Genomic DNA, 20,453 nt, shown 5'->3' on the forward strand with positions numbered 1-20,453 from the left:
TAGTGTTAAACTGTGCTAACACTGTTCAGTGTTGAGCAGTGTTAATCTTTTACTCAAAATAGAGTTAATTTCACTCTGAAAATTTAACACTATGACAAGAGTAAATTGATCACCAATTCTGAGTGGGACCAAATACACTCGGACCCAGTGTTAAATTTAACTCTTAAAGAGTTAATTTAACACTGCAAAATTTACTGTATACAGTAGATATCAATAACTCTCTAATCTGTGAGCGAGCCACTGGTGTTTCCTTCTGTACCTCACTGAGCTCCTCCACAGTTTCCTCACAGAGTGAATGTTTGAGGAAGAAGATGAATCCTTTGCCATATCCAGAGAAGCTGCACATGGCCATATTCCTTTCAATAACATCAGTCACAGACAGACCAGACATCTTATAGTACGGCAGGGCCAAATGACAGTCCTTCTTGTCAAACCTGCATTTCAAATGCAAATCATGATATTAACAATCACTCATCTCACATTAAACAATCATAAGGCCCAGGTGAAGAGTAGGAGCATTCACCTGCTGAAGCAGTCACCTAAGTGACCACAGCTCTCCTGAAAGGCATCCTGCAGCTGAGCTCTCTCCTCAGGCTCACAGGTCTGTTGAGTGAGCAGTGCTGCCCGCAGCAGCAGATGAGCTTCACTGAGCAGATGAACACAGCTCTGAGACAGAGGACTCGACTGCTCAAATCTCCTGCTGTATTCCACCTGACGTAAGCAATGACGATAAACGAAATGCTTAATATGAGCATGTGGAAAACAGTATGTTTAAATAGGCTTAATACTGTTAATCATAAGGCCTGGCACATCTTTTGCCAGTTTAGATACAGTACTATTTCTCTGTAAAGCTGCAGTGTGGACACAGAACTGATGACATAGAGGTTCCAGCCATGAACGATGTCAGCCGGCTCTGTAGATTTGGACATGGAGGTCTTTCTGGATCTGAGACACAACGAAGAACATGTCACAGAACACTGAAGAACTGAAAGTATCAGTTTTCTCACCACAAAATTGCATTTTCAGTTTTGCTGTCTACTTGAGTTAGTTGACATTAGTCAGGTTACCATGCAAGTTGCAAATGTAATTTATGTGAAAAATCATATCACAAAAACTGTTTGCGAATAAAGCAAGTTTTCATCCCATGTGTTCAAGAGAACAAAATCTTCACTTCTGGGGAAATCAGCACTTAATCGAAATGGAAGTTGTAGACACCGGGGAAGCCAATGTGGTTCTTTTTTTTGTAATAAAATCCTTACGGTTTAGATCGCAACAAACAGAACAAAACGCTCGATGTTGTGCGAAGAAAGTGGTCTGCTTGTTTGTCCAGTTACGATCAAATTATTCAGTCGCATGACTCATGTGCATATAGTAATTTATTTGGTAAATGTGTTTCTATCCTAGTTTATGTGCATGTTTTCTTATCGAATAAAAAGTTATCTACCTCAAGCGAGCATATGCATTTAGTTATGGGGATTTCAGAAATTTTATCTTGATGCTTTAATCCAACACTTTTGTGATATACAAAAATTTGCATAAAATGTTAATGGAAACCAAGCAATTGAATAAAAAATATATACACCAAGCGATTGTTTTTTTTTTTGTTTTTTTTTATGCGCATCTATCCAGCATTTATGTGATCTCAAAATTCGCATAAAAAGTTTAATTGAAAACCAGTAATTGAATATAAAAAAAACTGTCCAGTTGAGTATATACGAGAGTGTATACGCTTTTTATGCACTTTTTTTTTTTATTTAATTTTTTTTTTGCTATTTTGATGTTTCAATCCAACATTTTTAGGCAATACCCAAAATTTGCTTAAAACTGTTTAATGAAAATCCAGTAACTGAATAAAAAAAAAAAAAAAAAAAATTATCCACCTAAAAGTGTTTACGTTTTTCTATGCACATTTTGGAGAAAAAAAAAATCTATATTTTGATGTTTTAATTTAGGCGATGTCACAAAATGTGCAACTTTTTTAATCCGCATTTTGGAAAATGGATTCACATCTTGATGTTTTTATCCAGCATTTATGCGATATCTCAAAATTCATATAGAATGTATTCAAATAGTTTAATGGAGACCCAGTAACTGAATATAAAAAATGTCCAGCGTGAGCAAATACGTTTTTATGCACATTTTGGAATTTTTATTTGCATCTTCATGTTTAAATCCAACATTTATTTGCAATATCCAAATATTCGCATAAAAATGTGATGGAAACCCAGCTATTCTCTGTTTAACGTGTCAGTAAACAAGGTCACTTGATTACATTCCAGTGAACTGTTAATGTGATCAGGGAACATTGAGTTACTTGTTAACATGCTTAACTGAGAGGGGTCAGGTTTAGTATGGCTAGGTTGTGGAGTTTAATTCAGTTATAGATGTTACTGTTCTGTTAATGAGAAGATGTCCTGACTCTCAGTGTGACCTCAGAAGTCTGCAGTAAGCTTCTTCACAATGATTGACAGGTGACCCATTTTAATTTGATAATTTGCTGTATTTGACTAGATGCGTTGTAAAGGAGTTCTCTTGATCTTATCCATGGGGAATTGATTGGTTGGTAAAAAAGTGGTCTCGATATGAGTGGTTGGAGGGGAGAGGCTGAAAAGTAAGAGGGCTTGGTGACATCAGCCAAAAGAAAAGTAGTTTTAAAAGTGGAGCAAGTAACTACATTTTGATAAAAGATTACAAAGTCAACATTTTTTCTTAGGAATAACACGTACAGATGTATCTTTATTAAGAAAGTAAATACAGTCAATGTGGATTTCATGTTGACTCTTAAGTTTATGGTTATCATGTGATGACAGTGGCGCATAAAATTTGTGTAAGCCACATTGAGTTGAAATGATGTTTTCAGAACGTTTTTCTTTTGTTTGTCCCATGTTATCAACGTGTTATTTATATATGAAAAAAAAATGACAGCATTGAGATGTTAGAAGAGTTACTTACTACCGCATGCAGGTAACAGTCACACACAGGTGGGTTAGGAGGAGTTTTATGGTTTGTTTCAGAGCGGCCCACTGTTAGAATCACATTATTGGCTAACTTACAGGAAGGATCTGGACACAAGGTTTTCCAGAGCAGCTGTTGAGGATGGCTCTAGACCTACAGCTACTAAAATGTCTGTCAGGGTTCTGTGTTCCCTCGATTCACTACAATAAGAGTTACATGCCATTAACACAGCACATACTTATAAAGGGTTACTTTTAGAACTGGGTAAAAATATTTATTTTCTGATACATCACAATCAGAGTATGTGAGCTGAGCGTAGTGGAAGCGGAGCGAGGAGTGGAGCGGCATGATTTTGCCTGGAGCGAGGAGCAGGGTTTTAACAAATCGGAGCGTTATTGTTTCCTCTTGCTCCACTAATGCTCAATCACGGGCACAGCATCTGTTAATGCCCCTTAATGCAATAATTGCAGAGAATGCTGCTGACATGTTTCCCAAACTAAAAAAAATTATTTAATTTAGTCTTGTGCTAGTGTTAGTGTTCCAATAAAGCACACTGTAGCTTTTCTTCTAGTATTGTGTATTTATTTTTCATCTAATACATCTTCTGCATGGAAGGTTGTGATATTTCAGTATGCTTTTAAATAGCTTTACAGTGGAGAGGTAGTTAGGTGCTAATTTTGCCATAGAGTGAACACGGAGCGGGGTTTCTCTAATCCAGGAGTGCAGAGCGAGTGAGGAGCGGGAAATGGACAACCCGGAGTGGAGCTGGAGCGGAGTGATTAAAGAATGCTTTGAGCGCGGAGGGGAAACTGTTGCCACTCCACTCACATATGCCGATCACAATCTACATTTGAATTCCAAGATCTATCTTTTACTCTACGCAAAACCCTCTAATACAATGAGGAAAATCACTCGCATTTGCAACCAAATTTAGCAGCGAGATTATTTCACTGCGTGTTGAGAGTAAAAAAAAATTTGGTGTAATTTGTGTCCAAAGACGAGATCCACACAACACATTTGTCACCGAATAATGTGGAATGCCCAATTCCCACTACTTAGTAGGTCCTCGTGGTGATGTGGTTACTCACCTCAATCCAGGTGGCGGAGGACAAGTCTCAGTTGCCTCCACTTCTGAGACCGTCAATCCGCGCATCTTATCATGTGGCTCATTGTGCATGACACCGCGGAGACTCGCAGCATGTGGAGACTCATGCTACTCTCTGCGATCCACGCACAACTCACCACACGCCCCATTGAGAGCGAGAAACACTAATCGCGACCACGAGGAGGTTACCCCATGTGACTCTACCCTCACTAGCAACCGGGCCAATTTGGTTGCTTTGGAGACCTGGCTGGAGTCACTCAGCACGCCCTGGATTCGAACTTGCGACTTCTGGGGTGGTAGTCAGCATCAATACTCGCTGAGCTACCCAGGGATAATGTCTCTCTTAATACCCTTTCTGTTCATTAAAGTCAGCTGTTGATCAAAAACAACAATAAAATAAACATTTAATTCTAAATCGCACTTAGCACGGATGAGGTAAAGTAGCCATTCGAGTCTTCTCTCATTAACATGCGTTCATCTACAGATGCTCTTCACAGAACTGACAGTTTTCTTAAAGAGACAGTACAGATTTTTAGCATGTGTTCAACAAATCAATGTAAATACTTGTAAACAGTACAAATTATGAAATTAAAATATAAACATGTAACAAAATATAAAATAGGCAATAAAATATCATTTATTTATGGAATGCATGAATTTGTTCATTTAAAAAAAAAAGTGACATGATGAAAAATGAATACAATAATTAGTAAAATTAATATGTTCATAATGTCCTTAGTTAGAAGGTCCCCTGTATAATTAACAGCACCTAGCTGGGAATTTCTTTCATGTGTAAGCAAAAGGGACATTATAACAAATATACCCATATGAATCAATATCGAATCGAAATCAGAATTTAATAAAAGCTAGTGAATTGGAATCGAATCGGGAAATCTGTATCAATACCCAGCCCTCGTTATTATATTGACAGTTCTCTCTGTATCTAGCTGCACAAAAAAGAAAGAAAAATGAATGAAGTTAAGATGTATAGGAATTGTTTATCAAATTATTTACTCACCCTCAAATCACCCCAAACATGTATGACTTTCTTCTTGAACACAAAAGGTGAACATTTGAAGAATATCCTGGCCACTCTTTCCATATAATGAAAGTGAATGTGGACTGGAGCGGTCAAGCTCCAAAATGACAAAAAAAAAAAAGCACCACAAAAGTATCATAAAAATAGGTCATAAGACTTTAACCATATTTTCAAAGTCTTTTGAAGTCTTACAATACCCTTGTGTGAGTAACAGACAGACATTGAAATTGTTATTCACAGATAATCTTCCCCTCCAGTGAGGATATTTTTTCAAAAATACACTTCGTCTTCCACGGAAGAAAGAAAGTGGATATTAAACGACGTAAGGGTGAGTAAATGATACGTCAAGAGATGTAAGGTTGGACAGAATTGCAATTTTTTTTGGTCAACTATTTCTTTAAATGTGCCTATAACGTAATGCCAGTATCCTGTTTAAATGTGTATGAATGTATGCAGAAATGTCCTGCAATTGGTCACCATTTCTTAATGACCATTTTGAATCACCTTTTTGCCTTCACTCGTTCATTTTAAATGGTCCTATAGTGTGACAAATGAATTATTAAAAGTACAAATATTCCATGTAGTCACTCAGTTAATAGTCATAAAAGCTACATGTATAATAATAAAAAAAGATAAAGAATTTTCAAATGCTGTTTGAAATAGTTCACAACAAAGGACATGTCAACTTCAGGAAATAGAATAAAGGTTTCCACTTTTATTGTAAAAAGGTATGAGTATGTAAACAGTAAATATGTGTTAAATTGTCCCTGTAAAACTGACATTTGTCAAATTGTATGAAGTGATTATGAATAAATATGGCGAGATACGTACATGTTTTTGCGGTTGGATCTGTCCATGTCCTCTCTGCTGTCCACATCTGCAGCTGTGAGGAGAACAATGTGATTCCCATCATGACAGAGAAGCTTCAGGCCGATGAAGAGCTGGATCCTCAGAGCACACACCTCCATCGTGAAGGGCGGACAGGCCTGAAGTGAACACACACGTACAGTCATGTTTAATATTGAATTATCTCTGATCCTTCAAGTCAAATAAAAGTTACATAAGGCCCAAACTATTCATTATTGAAGTTCTGTCCTATGCAGGCAGCAAAGTAGGTTTTGAAGCAGAGCTCCAGTTGAACAAGACTGAGAAAGAAGGAACGTGACAGGTGTACTTCAAACGAAACAGACAAGGACACAATAGGAAATCATATGGTGAAGTTACCTTCATGGTGGTGTCAATGTACGGATCATCCACCCGAGCTGCTACTGCACTGCACCTCACAGTAAAACACTGTAGAGCATTCCTACCACAAACACAACCACATACACTGAGAAAACAGCTTCTACACGGCTTAATATTTACCTCACCTTAACCTGCAGCTTTTATTTTGGAAAGCAGTGTTTATTTGACATTTTACAATGTTCCTCATTCCAAATCCAGTAAAACACTGTTATCTCATCCATTTCTGTGATACGGTGTCATATTTGTAGATTTGTGTATTAACTTCAATCAGTTACAAATGTTTAAAAATTGAGATAATGTGTGAACCTGCAGAATTTTGCTTCCACAATGTACACAAACCACTCTGAGAACACTGAAAACAATTTATTAAGAACACCAACGCCTGCACACAGAACAGTGAATCATCCATTTACTATGAAGCACACCACTTATTAATTGAAATAATTAGTAGCCTTCGGCCATTTAATAATCACATATGACCATTAGAGGGTTTTGAAAAATACAGATAACTATAGTGGTGAAAAAGTCCGATAACCGATTAATCAGACGATTTATAGAACGTGAAAAAAAAATATATATTTTTGTTTCTTTATATTACTATAACGGGCACAGACATAGAGAATGCAAGAGTCCAAAATGATTCAAATCCCAGATGCAGTTTATTGTGCAACCAAAATCCCAATAATAACCAGTGGGACTTTTTATATCTTAATTTGGTAATATTCACCAGATTAAGGATTTTGTATACATTATATGTATATATTTCACAAGATATGAAGTTGGAGACACAATGTATGTGGTAACGGGGCACGTTTCCAAATAGTCGCATTTTTCTTCTCATTCCCTCACTTTAATTTAAAACACTTGTTTTAACTAATAAAATGACAAAATATGTACTGAAGTGAGGATAAAATATGGATGAATATTGTCAATGATGAAATTTTTCGATATACAGGTGCATCTCAATAAATTAGAATGTCGTGGAAAAGTTCATTTATTTCAGTAGTTCAACTCAAATTGTGAAACTCGTGTATTAAATAAATTCAATGCACACAGACTGAAGTAGTTTAAGTCTTTGGTTCTTTTAATTGTGATGATTTTGGCTCACATTTAACAAAAACCCACCAATTCACTATCTCAAAAAATTAGAATATGGTGACATGCCAATCAGCTAATCAACTCAAAACACCTGCAAAGATTTCCTGAGCCTTCAAAATGGTCTCTCAGTTTGGTTCACTAGGCTACACAGTCATGGGGAAGACTGCTGATCTGACAGTTGTCCAGAAGACAATCATTGACACCCTTCACAAGGAGGGTAAGCCACAAACATTCATTGCCAAAGAAGCTGGCTGTTCACAGAGTGCTGTATCCAAGCATGTTAACAGAAAGTTGAGTGGAAGGAAAAAGTGTGGAAGAAAAAGATGCACAACCAACCGAGAGAACCGCAGCCTTATGAGGATTGTCAAGCAAAATCGATTCAAGAATTTGGGTGAACTTCACAAGGAATGGACTGAGGCTGGGGTCAAGGCATCAAGAGCCACCACACACAGACATGTCAAAGAATTTGGCTACAGTTGTCGTATTCCTCTTGTTAAGCCACTCCTGAACCACAGACAACGTCAGAGGTGTCTTACCTGGGCTAAGGAGAAGAAGAACTGGACTGTTGCCCAGTGGTCCAAAGTCCTCTTTTCAAATGAGAGCAAGTTTTGTATTTCATTTGGAAACCAAGGTCCTAGAGTCTGGAGGAAGGGTGGAGAAGCTTATAGCCCAAGTTGCTTGAAGTCCAGTGTTAAGTTTCCACAGTCTGTGATGATTTGGGGTGCAATGTCATCTGCTGGTGTTGGTCCATTGTGTTTTTTGAAAACCAAAGTCACTGCGCCCGTTTACCAAGAAATTTTGGAGCACTTCATGCTTCCTTCTGCTGACCAGCTTTTTAAAGATGCTGATTTCATTTTCCAGCAGGATTTGGCACCTGCCCACACTGCCAAAAGCACCAAAAGTTGGTTAAATGACCATGGTGTTGGTGTGCTTGACTGGCCAGGAAACTCACCAGACCTGAACCCCATAGAGAATCTATGGGGTATTGTCAAGAGGAAAATGAGAAACAAGAGACCAAAAAATGCAGATGAGCTGAAGGCCACTGTCAAAGAAACCTGGGCTTCCATACCACCTCAGCAGTGCCACAAACTGATCACCTCCATGCCACGCCGAATTGAGGCAGTAATTAAAGCAAAAGGAGCCCCTACCAAGTATTGAGTACATATACAGTAAATGAACATACTTTCCAGAAGGCCAACAATTCACTAAAAATGTTTTTTTTATTGGTCTTATGATGTATTCTAATTTGCTGAGATAGTGAATTGGTGGGTTTTTGTTAAATGTGAGCCAAAATCATCACAATTAAAAGAACCAAAGACTTAAACTACTTCAGTCTGTGTGCATTGAATTTATTTAATACACGAGTTTCACAATTCTTTCAACTTTCAATGACATTCTAATTTATTGAGATGCACCTGTAGCAAATCACCATGTGATTGTTTTTATTTCACCTCTAGAGGCCGCTCTTATACTGCAGAACCAAGCCGCTCAAACTGTAGAAGCCTATGGTAGAGGAACTGCAACTATCGGCACCGATTAATCGGTAAAAGCGATATATTGGTCTACCTCTAATGACCATATTGAAATTCTGATGATAATTTGATTAATTGTGCAGCCATGAAGGATCGAGATATTAGTCTAGGAGTCAAATAAAAACCACATTAAAATCATAGCATTTTTATACTTTTATATACATTTTATATCGCCAGAAAAATCATTGCGACAATATCATGAATATTTGATATATCACCCAGCCCTAATTTAAATGATTGAAATATGTTACCATTTTTTTGTTTAGTATTTTTATTTAATCTATAATAATTAGGACAAATTATTGGACTGTATTTATGCCACCTCTGTGCATTGAAAAGCCTATGTAAACACACAATTTGCAGGAACTTTACAATAATCTGCCATTTGTTAACATTAGTCTACAACATTCGTTACATGAACAGTGATTTTAAAGCATTTATTAATCTTAGTTAATTTCAACATATATTAATACATTTTTAAAATCAAAAGTTGCATTTGTTAACATTAGTTAAAGGTGCTCTAAGCGATTTTTTTTTTCATGGAAAGGTATGCAAAAAATGTTCCTACTCCCTGAAAGATATCAATGAAATAAATGTCCTGAGATACCTCACCGGTCTCTGGAACAGTTCTAGACTCTGTAAACAACAAACAAAAATGTGTCCGCGGGCCGCAATCTCTGACACTTTCTGCCTGTCAATCATTTTGCGCATTCTCATAGTATTGTAGCTGCAGCGAATTATTGAGGCTTAATGCCATTTTTATGCCATGCTGCTCATAACAGTTGTCAGTTCAGGGCGCTATTTTGCTGCCGTTGCTTTTGACAACCGCTTTTGCTCGCTGTAAGTCTCAATAAAGCTCATTGGTATCTTTGAAGTCAACGGCTCAGCTTGTGGAGATTCTAGAATGGCTAAAATTGCTTACAGCACCTTTAATGCACTATGAACTAACATGAACTAACAATAAACAATTGTATTTTTATTTACAAACATTCATAAATGCTGTAAAAAAAATATATTGTTAATTGTTTGTTCATGATACCTAATGCATTAACTAATATTAACCTTACTGTAGTGTTAGCATGATTTGATATGAAAATCTGTTTATAATTAAGGGCAGCAACTGCAATAAGAATATAATGTACTTTATTATTTCCAAGTATTTAATCCTCAAAGGTTCTAAAAGAATCGTTACAACCGTTGAGGAACCGGAATCGTTCAGAGGAATCAGAATTGTTAATCTAAAATCTATACGATTCCCATCACCAGTATTTTTGAATTACTCCATGTTTCTTTGTCAATCTCAGCTGTAAATTACATAAAGCAGTCCTGCCCAATGAAGGATTCGCAAAAATATCTACTAAAGTATAAACATTACTAGGGCTGCAACTAACGATTATTTTGATAATCAATTAATCTAACAATTATTAGAACGATTATTCGACTATTCAGCGATTATTGCAACGATTAATCATTAGCTCTTAACCGATTATTCAGCTTGTGCCCCGACTTAAAAGGTTGTATTAAACGTGCTTGCTAACAATAAAGAGGACACAATCATCTTTTAAAAATATCTCTAAATGACATTCACTGAATTAAAGGGAAAAAATACTTTTTATTAAGTTTAATTCAGTAAAGAAATTCACTGCAAAAAAATCCTATTGTTATCAAGTGTTTTTGTCTTGATTTCCATTTAAAATTGTCTAATAATCCTTGCTTTAAGAGAATGTATCTTAATGTATGCTGCTTCTCAGGTAAATGCATCTTTTTAAAATGATTTTTAGATATTTTAAAATATTTACAACATTAGAATTTTCCATAATGGTGATGTCTCATGGCTTACTTGATGCAGTGATCAAACCAAAAAGCCTTCACCACTACACCACACTACCCATCGTACCTGGTGATGACGTAGAGGAACTGGTCACTTAACACAGACTGAAGGGCCTTCTCTGGGTACTCGTATGTGGACACAAGCTCCACTGAGTTCTTCAAGCTGTATATGTAGCTGGTGTTCGGCAACGAGAAGAAAATAAACATACAAGTAGGTTCCCGGCATTTGGAAATGGTGGTTTCTTCCTCCGTATCTGTTCAAAAATAAGAGGAAACCATTCAGACCAAGAGACAGACAGATAACATTTCACCAATATTTTTTTACTGATATTCATAATTTTGTGCTTAATTGGTTATTAGTCCTTTAATATCGAGTCTGCCGATAAATGGCACAATTTTGTGAATGTCTAAAAGATTAGCACCCAACTACAGGACAATTTAATGTACTGTTTGCAGAAATTACTGAACTTTTTAACCTAACAGCCATTAATTTTGAAGTGAGAAACTACGTTTAGCATTTCAAGCTTAAAAGGAACAGTTGACCCAAAAATGAAAATTTGCTGATAATTTACTCACCCTCAGGCCATCCAAGATGTATCTGAGTTTCTTTCTTCATCAAAACAGAATTTAAGATTTTTAGGATTTCATTTCAGGTCTCCTCCTCTAAACAATGCAAGTGAATGGCCTCCATTTTTTGACGGTCCAAAATGCATATTTAGGGTGCATCAAAATAATCCACACGACTCCAGTCGACAAATAAAGTTCTTCTGAACCCAAACAATTATTTTGAGAAACAAAACAATACTTATATACTTTTTACCTACAAATGTTCGCTTCCATACATCTCTGTGATGTGCACTCATGAGAGGGATGACATAAGTTCGTTGGTAAGGTCACGCATCACGTGAAGGAGGAGTCAGGAAGCGCGTCATTGTTTACAAGAGAAACTTACACTGAAGGTTCTTCTGAAGGTTGAAGCTTCCAGGATACAAACACTAAACGACCATTTTGAACAATACACTTATACAGATACAAATCTACAGCAAAGATCATTTAACTTTTGTACAGCGCTCCTTCTCTTATAAACAATGACGCGCTTCCTGCCTCCTCCTCCACATGATGCGTGACCTTACCAACGAGCTTACGTCATCCCTCTCATGAGCGCGCGTCACAGAGATGTACGGAAGTGAACATTTGTAGTTAAAAAGTATATAAGTATTGTTTTGTTTCTAAAAATAATCAATCGGTTGGGTTCAGAAGAACTTTATTTGTAGACTGGAGTCATGTGGATTATTTTGATGCACCCTAAATATGCATTTTGGACCGTCAAAAAATGGAGGACATTCACTTGCATTGTTTAGAGGAGGAGGCCTGAAATGAAATCCTAAAAATCTTAAATTCTGTTTTGATGAAGAAAGAAACTCAGATACATCTTGGATGGCCTGAGGGTGAGTAAATTATCAGCAAATTTTCATTTTGGGGTTAACTATTCCTTTAAAAATTAAAAAAATAAAATACAAGCAAGATTACAACCGACTGAACTGCAAAACAACTTTGCATAAATATAATGTTATAAATAATAATTTAAATCATATTTATATTAAATAATAATAATAATAGTGATAATAATTATAAATGTATAATAATAGCAATATAAAACAATAATAACTAATAATATTAATTATAATTTTTGTATTTATTCTTTTAAAAACATAATTATTATAATTACTACTATTACTACTACTACTTCTTTGGTAATTCTTATTTATTTTGGTAATGCTTATTATGTTTTTGGTGCCATGTTATGATTATTTATGTATCGTGTCAAAAAGCAGAAATATAACAATAATTAAAAATTTGTTTTGCATATTGCACATCCGTCTCTTAAAGGAATAGTCCACCCATAATTGAATGTTCTGGCATAATTTACTGGCATATAATTGTTTCAAACCTGTATGATTTACTTTCTTTGGTGGAACACAAAAGGTGAATTAATAAAACAAATGTCTTGGATAATCTTTTCCATATGCCGTTCTTCCCTGCAAAGCTACGAAATGGACTACAAAAGTCAAGGTTGTTGTCATTGACACAAATTGTTTTTGTGTATCGCGTGACTGAACGTTATTAACATCTCAATGACTTGTATTTTTATTTGTTTAAAAAAAAAAAAAAAAAAAAAGATATCACATGGCTTTAGAATACTTGGAATATTCAGTAATGCAAGAGACATATGGACTACTTTAATTATAGGGAAAAAAGCAGTCAGAATACTTTTTCAAAAATGTACCTTGTGTTCGACGGATGAAAGTCATATGGGTTTAGAATGACTTGAGGGTAAGTAAATGATGACAAGAATGTTTATTTTTGGGTGAAATACTCCTTTAAACAATAATCTGTATTGTATCAGTCACAATCTACTGTATATTGGTCAATCTCTACAGATAACCCACTATCCTGAATGTCAAGTGAACATAGTGAAGTACACTTACCAGTAAATAAGGGGTGGAGCTGTAGGGAATGCAAACGTGTCTCCTCTACACTGCAACCTTCGAAGAAATCAGGTGCAAACCTCCTAGAAAGGGCACACTAGAGAAGTAACACCTGACAAACAGACACGGCACATTCAGAAAGCAGCTGATATTCTTTTAGGAGTTAATTATACCTGTATAAGACGTAAACTACACTTATGTCCCCTCGGCTCTCTGCCACTATACCGGTCCACTCCAGAACTATAGAGACGCCACAATCCTGAGCTTCACTGCCCAACATTTCCTGATGCTTCGGGAACACAAAGAAGTCTTCTTGTTCATAGAGGGGGCTGAAGCCATCTTTCTTCATCTCTAGAAGGAAGAAGAAAAATATGGGAAGCCATATTAACACAAAGCTGCAGCTAGAAGACGAAAAATATGGAAAACCAGATTAATACGAAGTTGCAACTAGAAGATGAAAAAATATGGAAAGCCAGATTAACACAAAGTTGCTACTAGAAGAAAGATGAAAAATATGGAAAACTAGATTAACACAAAGTTGCAGCTATAAAACCAAAAATATGGAAAACCAGATTAATACGAAGTTGCAACTAGAAGAGGAAAAAAATATTGAAAACCAGATTAATACGAAGTTGCAACTAGAAGAAAGATGAAAAATATGGTCAATCAGATTAATATGAAATTGCAACTAGCATTAAGATGAAAAATATGAACAATCAGATTAACAGTGTTGCAACGAGAAGACTACAAATATGGAAAGCCAGATTAACACAGTTACAACTAGAAGAAAGACAAAAAAAAATATGGAAAACCAGATTAATACGAAGTTGCAACTAGAAGATGAAAAAATATGGAAAGCCACATTAACACAAAGTTGCTACTAGAAGAAAGATGAAAAATATGGAAAGCTAGATTAACACAAAGTTGCAACAAAAAGTGAAAAATATGGTAAACCAGATTAATATGAAGTTGCAACTAGAAGACGAAAAATATTGAAAACCAGATTAATACGAAGTTGCAACTGGAACAAAGATTAAATAAATGGCAATCAGATTGACACAGTTGCAACTAGAAGAAAGATGAAAAATATGGACAATCAGATCAACACAGTTGCAACTAGAAGAAAGATGAAAAATACTGAAAACCAGATTAATACGAAGTTGCAACTGGAACAAAGATGAAAACTATGGAAAAACAGATTAATACAAAGTTGCAACTAGAAGAAAGATGAAAAATATGGTCAATCAGATTAATATGAAATTGCAACTAGAATTAAGATGAAAAATATGGACAATCAGATTAACAGTGTTGCAACGAGAAGACTACAAATATGGAAAGCCAGATTAACACCGTTACAATTAGAAGAAAGACAAAAAAATATGGAAAACCAGATTAATAAGAAGTTGCAACTAGAAGATTAAAAATATGGACTATCCGATTAACACAGATTTGCAAAGAGAAGAAAGACAAAAAATATGAAAAGCCATATATTTTGAGTTGCAACTAGTAATAGACAAATATCAGTCAGGCTGTTTAACCGGAGATAATTGTTCTTTATAAGAGGGATAATAATAATTGTCAGATCCCTTGAATCAACAAAAAAATCAAATTTTTCCCCCAAATATTCTTAGCAAATTTGAGTAAATATTGTGTAAAATCAATGTCCTATTATTTCAGCAATTCATTCATGAACAGTAATGATGGCTTTAAATGTAAATAATTGCATAGAATCTAAATAAAGCAGTAAATCTGGCCATATATTTATCAATCTGAAAATATATTAGTAAATCATGAATGTAAAGTTACAAATGTGAATATATTAATGTAAATCCTGCATATACTGTATTACAGTTTTTTACGATCGCTATGACAATTTTTTCAATACTTTTAACAATTTTCCTAAACTCTTAACACAGTTAGCACAATATCTGTCTGTGTAGGCTATACAATTAACACATTTCTTGTTGCTTTGACACAAAATGCATACAGTTAACACAAATTTAAAATGCTTGAACTTCTTTTACACACAAGCTCAACCAAGACCAAAACAATGGATTTTTACTGCCAAATTTACACATGCTTTCACACTGTATGTCAGAACAGATAACATCATGTTCTAAACCTGACTTATAGGCTAAAGTCAAAGTGAACAGCTGTTCATATTGTGAACTGAAACACAAATATATCCCCTGTATTTTATTCCATTGCTACTGAGAAACAGCTGATTGAAGTTATGCAAATAAATCACAGCTGATTCCCATCTAGGAAACACACTCAGGTGTTGAGGTTCTTTCGATCACATGACCATATGGTATACAGTAAAAGAGGACCTCTTTGGGCTGATCTTGTGTGGATAAGGAACAATAAAGAGCAACACAAAGAAAGTAAGAAAAATGCCTGCACGAGGGAGAGGAAGACAAGTACCAGGACAAGGGAGAGGAAGACAAGTACCAGGACAAGGGAGAGGAGTGGGACAAGGGCAAGGGAGAGGAATGCCTGGACGAGGACAAGGTAGAGGGAGAGGAGTTAGAATGCGTGGTGGCGCTCAAAGAAGGGCCAGAGCTAGGGTAACTAATGAAATAAGAGATACTTTCATAGACCATGTCATAAACCACAGGCTATCATACAGAGAGGCTGGTGAAAGAGTGCAGCCAAATCTCAACCGGGACACATTGGCATCCATTGTCCGGATTTTTCGAGAAACCAACAGGTAGGATATTGTATAAGGGCTTCTCCTACTGCAAAGTGTAAATAATTTTATCATGTATTACAGTGACTGTATGCCTCCAGTCTCTAATATGTAACTGTATTTTGTCTCTCTAAGGATTCAACATCTACCTCCATCTTTGGGCAGAGGAAAGCTCCTAAATGAAGAACAGGAACTTGCTGTTGTCAACATGGTGATTGCTGACAATGAAATAAAACTGATGGACATTCAGAGGACAACTTTGTCTTTGGGAACATTGCAGCAATCAGCATAACATCCATTTCTCGGACTCTAGCTAAACACAGAGTCTGAATGAAACAACTATACAAAGTTCCTTTTGAAAGGAACGGTGAGTGCATCAAAGAACTCTGTCGCCAATACGTCCAGGTAAGGTTATGCAATACAGTCATTACTGTACTAAACATAGTGTGTTTTGCAGTAAACTACTCTATAAACCTGGAGTACAGTAGGACATACAGTAGGTATACAGCAAAGCATTTACACACACTGTGTCTGATTACTTTCAGAGAGTCATGGATTTGGAGGCCAATCAAGTCCCACATGAAATGATCTACGTTGACGAGGCTGGCTTCAATTTGGCGAAAAGGCGTCGGCGCAGAAGAAACATAATTGGCAAAAGGGCCACAGTTACAGTGCCGGGCCAGAGAGGAACCAACATCACCATGTGCGCCGCAATTTCCAACAATGGTGCACTCCTGCATAAATGTGAGATTGGCCCCTACAACACCGACCACCTTCTCCTGTTTTTAGAAGACCTGCACGAAAGACTGGTTTCAGAGGTAGAAAGGGGACAGGTGGGAGACCACTTGCCAATATATGTGATCACATGGGACAATGTGGCATTCCACCATTCCCGTGCAGTCACAGCCTGGTTTGACGCCCATCCGAGGATGATGTCCCTTTTCCTTGCCTCTTACTCCCCTTTCCTCAACCCCATTGAGGAGTTTTTCTCAGCCTGGAGATGGAAGGTTTTTGACCATCGTCCACAGGACCAAATGTCCCTCCTGGATGCAATGGATGCTGCATGCCAAGACATCACAGCTGAACACTGCCAGGGGTGGATAAGGCATGCCAAAAGATTTTTCCCAAAATGCCTTGCCAGAGAAGATATCAGGTGTGATGTGGATGAGAAAATGTGGCCAAATGCAGAAGACCGGGCAAATTAGAAAATGATTTTTTTCTTTTTTGTTTATTCTTCTGTGGCTTTTTCTGTTTGTATATTTTGTATTTTCACATAATAAATGGCAACTATATTGCATATTTTTGTTATCTTGCAGTAATGTCCTGTTGCAAATAAAGTCTTTACTGCAGCAATTCTGTCTTCTTTTTTTCATAAACCGTACATTCTATAAAGCTACTCTGAGATGGGTCATTCATTTTTTGTATTGAATTTCTGCAGCAAAAGAAACAAAATGCATGCATTTACTAAACCCAACAAAACAAAAATGTAGATAGGCTTCAAAAGAAACTGCAGTGCAAAACACAATCTATGATCAATACAATATACTGTCTATTGTATAAGGCCAGACCTGACGCATATAAAATAATGCAGTTTCTGTAATTCCATCTGATGTTAGTGTTTTTATGACATTGTGCTATGACTGACTAAATTTTTCTGTTGGAAGAGAACATGTGTTAGTGTTTTGGAATAATTATTTGATTTTGAGACATGTTTGCAATGTTTTGGTAGACATAGTGTATTGTGTTAGTGTATTATTGTATTTTGAAAATTAGTGTTGGAGTTTAGTTTACAATGTGTGATTTTGAGCATTAAATTAACCGTTTTGCCAATTGTGTGTTGTAGATGTGTTGGTCAGAGTTATCCCCTTTTGTAGGACTTGCACGGCTGCTCATTTTTACTAGTTGCCCAGAAAAGTAGATGACTAGTCGGCGTGTCAGTGTTTATTTTAGCTTAATGAATCAGGGGTAACATAAACCAAAAAAGTTTGATTATTTATGAAAATTTTAAAACATTGATGGATAACTTCAAATTATGTCCGACAATGACAAAAAAATAAAAATAAATAATAAATAAAATAAACCATTTAAACCTTGCATGTCATTTTTATTTTAACCATCTTTACTTGATATATATGCACCTTCCGTGTCTCATTCTCTCAGCAGGAGTGCTCTCAGCTAAGTGATGGTTAGTGTTCAAAGCTCTATTAACAGAGTGTGTATAACAGAGGGAAAATGGTTGCATAAATGATCCTAGATCAGTCAGGAAACGCTACCTGGCACAAGCTGATATGTCAGTTGGCATGTACTCTGTTAGCAAATCAACTACCATACTCTCTCTTTGTCTAACATTTAAATTGCATCAGTTGTTTGTATGTAAGCCGGTTTCACTGCAGCACACTACAAGAGTTCTCTCCCAGAAGCCCACCTCCTCCCCAGCACCACTTGTCTAGATCAGCTTCATGGGGATTGTATGTATTTGTAATTGTGCAGCAGCAATAACATTTTCATCTGGATGTCACCATACAGAACAAGCACAACAGAAGTCATGTGATCCACCACAAACAGTCGACACATGCGCAGCACATCTACTAGTGCCAGAACTAATCGACTAAGATCTCAAGGTTTGGGGCCAGTGGATGTGTTTGTATTAGTAATACCTGCATCTTTATCTAAGCCAGCTTCAGTCATGATATCTTCTGGCAGCAGTTCATGTTCCCCTGCAGCCTGACTGTTCTTCTGCTGATGCATGAGCTTCACCACCAGCACCTCAAGATCGCTCTGCAGGGCCACATATCCACCACAGTAGGCCACCTGAGACGGGCTCCAGCCCTGCAGGTGAAGAATCAGAACCCGCTCAAAGTCCAGCACAGAAAGCTGCTCGCTCAGTGTCTGCCGCTTCAGACTGAAGACCACCAGACTCTTGGAACAGCCCACCAGGAGATCACCTGCAACAGTAACAACAGTGACATCAAGAAAGGATTCAAATACATGTTCGTGTACACTCTCAAGTATGACATAAAAATATTTATGTTAACATCTTGTAGAATTGAAAATTAACAAAGAAATTAATTCCTGTATTAAGACTCTTATTCCTTTGTGAAAACAGACCACCTTTTGTATTCCAAGAAATACAGAGGGTGCTGATAGTAATGTATCAGCCTGTTGGCTGAGGTGTTAGTGTATTGGGACTCTGCAAATGGTCACAATTAAAATACAGTGGGGGTTAGAGAAGGTGGTCTGCTGATTGGTCAGTTTAAATGTATCAGGTCTGTTTGTGGTCACATGGTCAAGGAAAGGATATAAGTTGAGTTTAACTTATGCTCAGGGTGCTCTTTTCTCATCTCTCTTCTTGTCTCTGGCTCTTCTCTCTGGGCTCTGCTCTTGGGTGAATGAGTTTCAGGCCAAAAGGCCAGACTCTAGCTCTCAGTGACAACTCTCTCTCTCTACCCTTTCTTTCTCTTTCTATCCTCCAGTCCCTCTCACTCAGGTAGTATGCATACTGGTTTCATACTTAGGGTTAGTGATTTAAACAAATACCTAGCCTTTGTGGTGGAGTGAAACCGCACACTGTTCCTTTAAGGATCCGCTACCACCTAATTACAGTGAAAGGGAGATAGAATGGCCACTCATCATAGAGAAGGTGTGCTTCAAAGAGAGTGAAAAACAGTGCACCAGAAAAAAAAAAAAAAAAAACGAGATGTAACTTGAGTTGGGACAGGTGTGGGGAAGACAGAGTTGTGTGCCGTGCTGGTATGTGAAAGGAAAAAGTGTCTGTATACAAGTGATGTGGGAAAAGGAACATGATTTGAGTAAAGAGAAGAAAACAGCAAAGGGACCAACAGTGCCCATCACTGAAAAATTCTGGCCTGGATCACACAGCCGTCAAAAACACTTTTCATTGAAAATACATTTACACATTTCCGTAACCGGTGGTTTTTGAGTTATCTGGGTTGAATGTGTTCATTTTGACAGGCCCAAACCTGTCTGGTGCCCAAATTTATTTTAAAAAAGTTGTTTACATTCAGGGACGTACACAGAAATTTTGGGGGGCAGGGGCTCAAGTGGGAAAAAAGGGCACGTCTCATAATTATTTATTAAAAAAAAAAATTTAAGGTGGGGGGGCATCGGAACTCGACAAAGTCTCATCTCCCGACCTGATATTTGGATTTTTTTTTCAATAAAAATATTTGTTTGACAGGGAAGCTGTGCGCAAACAGGAATATATATATATATTCATTTATAAAAATAAAAATAAAAAAAATAAATAAAAAAAAAGCACCCCAGAAAAAAGGTCATTTTCTCTCGAGGAAGAAAAAGGGCAGGTGCTCAAGCCCCCTTTGATGTCTATGTGTGCACGTGCCTGTTTACATTTATTTCGGAGTCTGCCACCGTTACACCTTAAAGGGATAGTTCACCCTAAGGATGTGCTGAACGACTCATTTCACTGATGTTTAAACAGAAATTTTGAAGT

General features: G+C 36.8%; 1 protein-coding gene across 2 annotated transcripts in view; it reads right to left on the bottom strand.

Annotated features, from left to right (window-relative positions):
• The window catches only part of LOC127438674 (BLOC-2 complex member HPS3-like), a 57,610-nt gene that overhangs the window by 25,425 nt on the left and 11,732 nt on the right, over nucleotides 1-20,453 (bottom strand). The window contains exons 3-12 of one of the 2 annotated variants that reach the window (XM_051694414.1): nucleotides 18,640-18,927; nucleotides 13,467-13,644; nucleotides 13,294-13,376; nucleotides 10,872-11,058; nucleotides 6,324-6,405; nucleotides 5,931-6,085; nucleotides 3,054-3,155; nucleotides 837-945; nucleotides 524-711; nucleotides 260-434 (exon numbers count right to left, since the gene is read on the bottom strand). In XM_051694414.1, the coding sequence (XP_051550374.1) occupies nucleotides 260-434; nucleotides 524-711; nucleotides 837-945; nucleotides 3,054-3,155; nucleotides 5,931-6,085; nucleotides 6,324-6,405; nucleotides 10,872-11,058; nucleotides 13,294-13,376; nucleotides 13,467-13,644; nucleotides 18,640-18,927 (1,547 nt within the window). The remainder of the gene's footprint in view (nucleotides 1-259; nucleotides 435-523; nucleotides 712-836; nucleotides 946-3,053; nucleotides 3,156-5,930; nucleotides 6,086-6,323; nucleotides 6,406-10,871; nucleotides 11,059-13,293; nucleotides 13,377-13,466; nucleotides 13,645-18,639; nucleotides 18,928-20,453) is intronic. The other variant, XM_051694415.1, reaches the window with a different exon arrangement.

Source organism: Myxocyprinus asiaticus, chromosome 50 (genome assembly GCF_019703515.2).
Source record: "Myxocyprinus asiaticus isolate MX2 ecotype Aquarium Trade chromosome 50, UBuf_Myxa_2, whole genome shotgun sequence".
NCBI lineage: Eukaryota > Metazoa > Chordata > Actinopteri > Cypriniformes > Catostomidae > Myxocyprinus > Myxocyprinus asiaticus.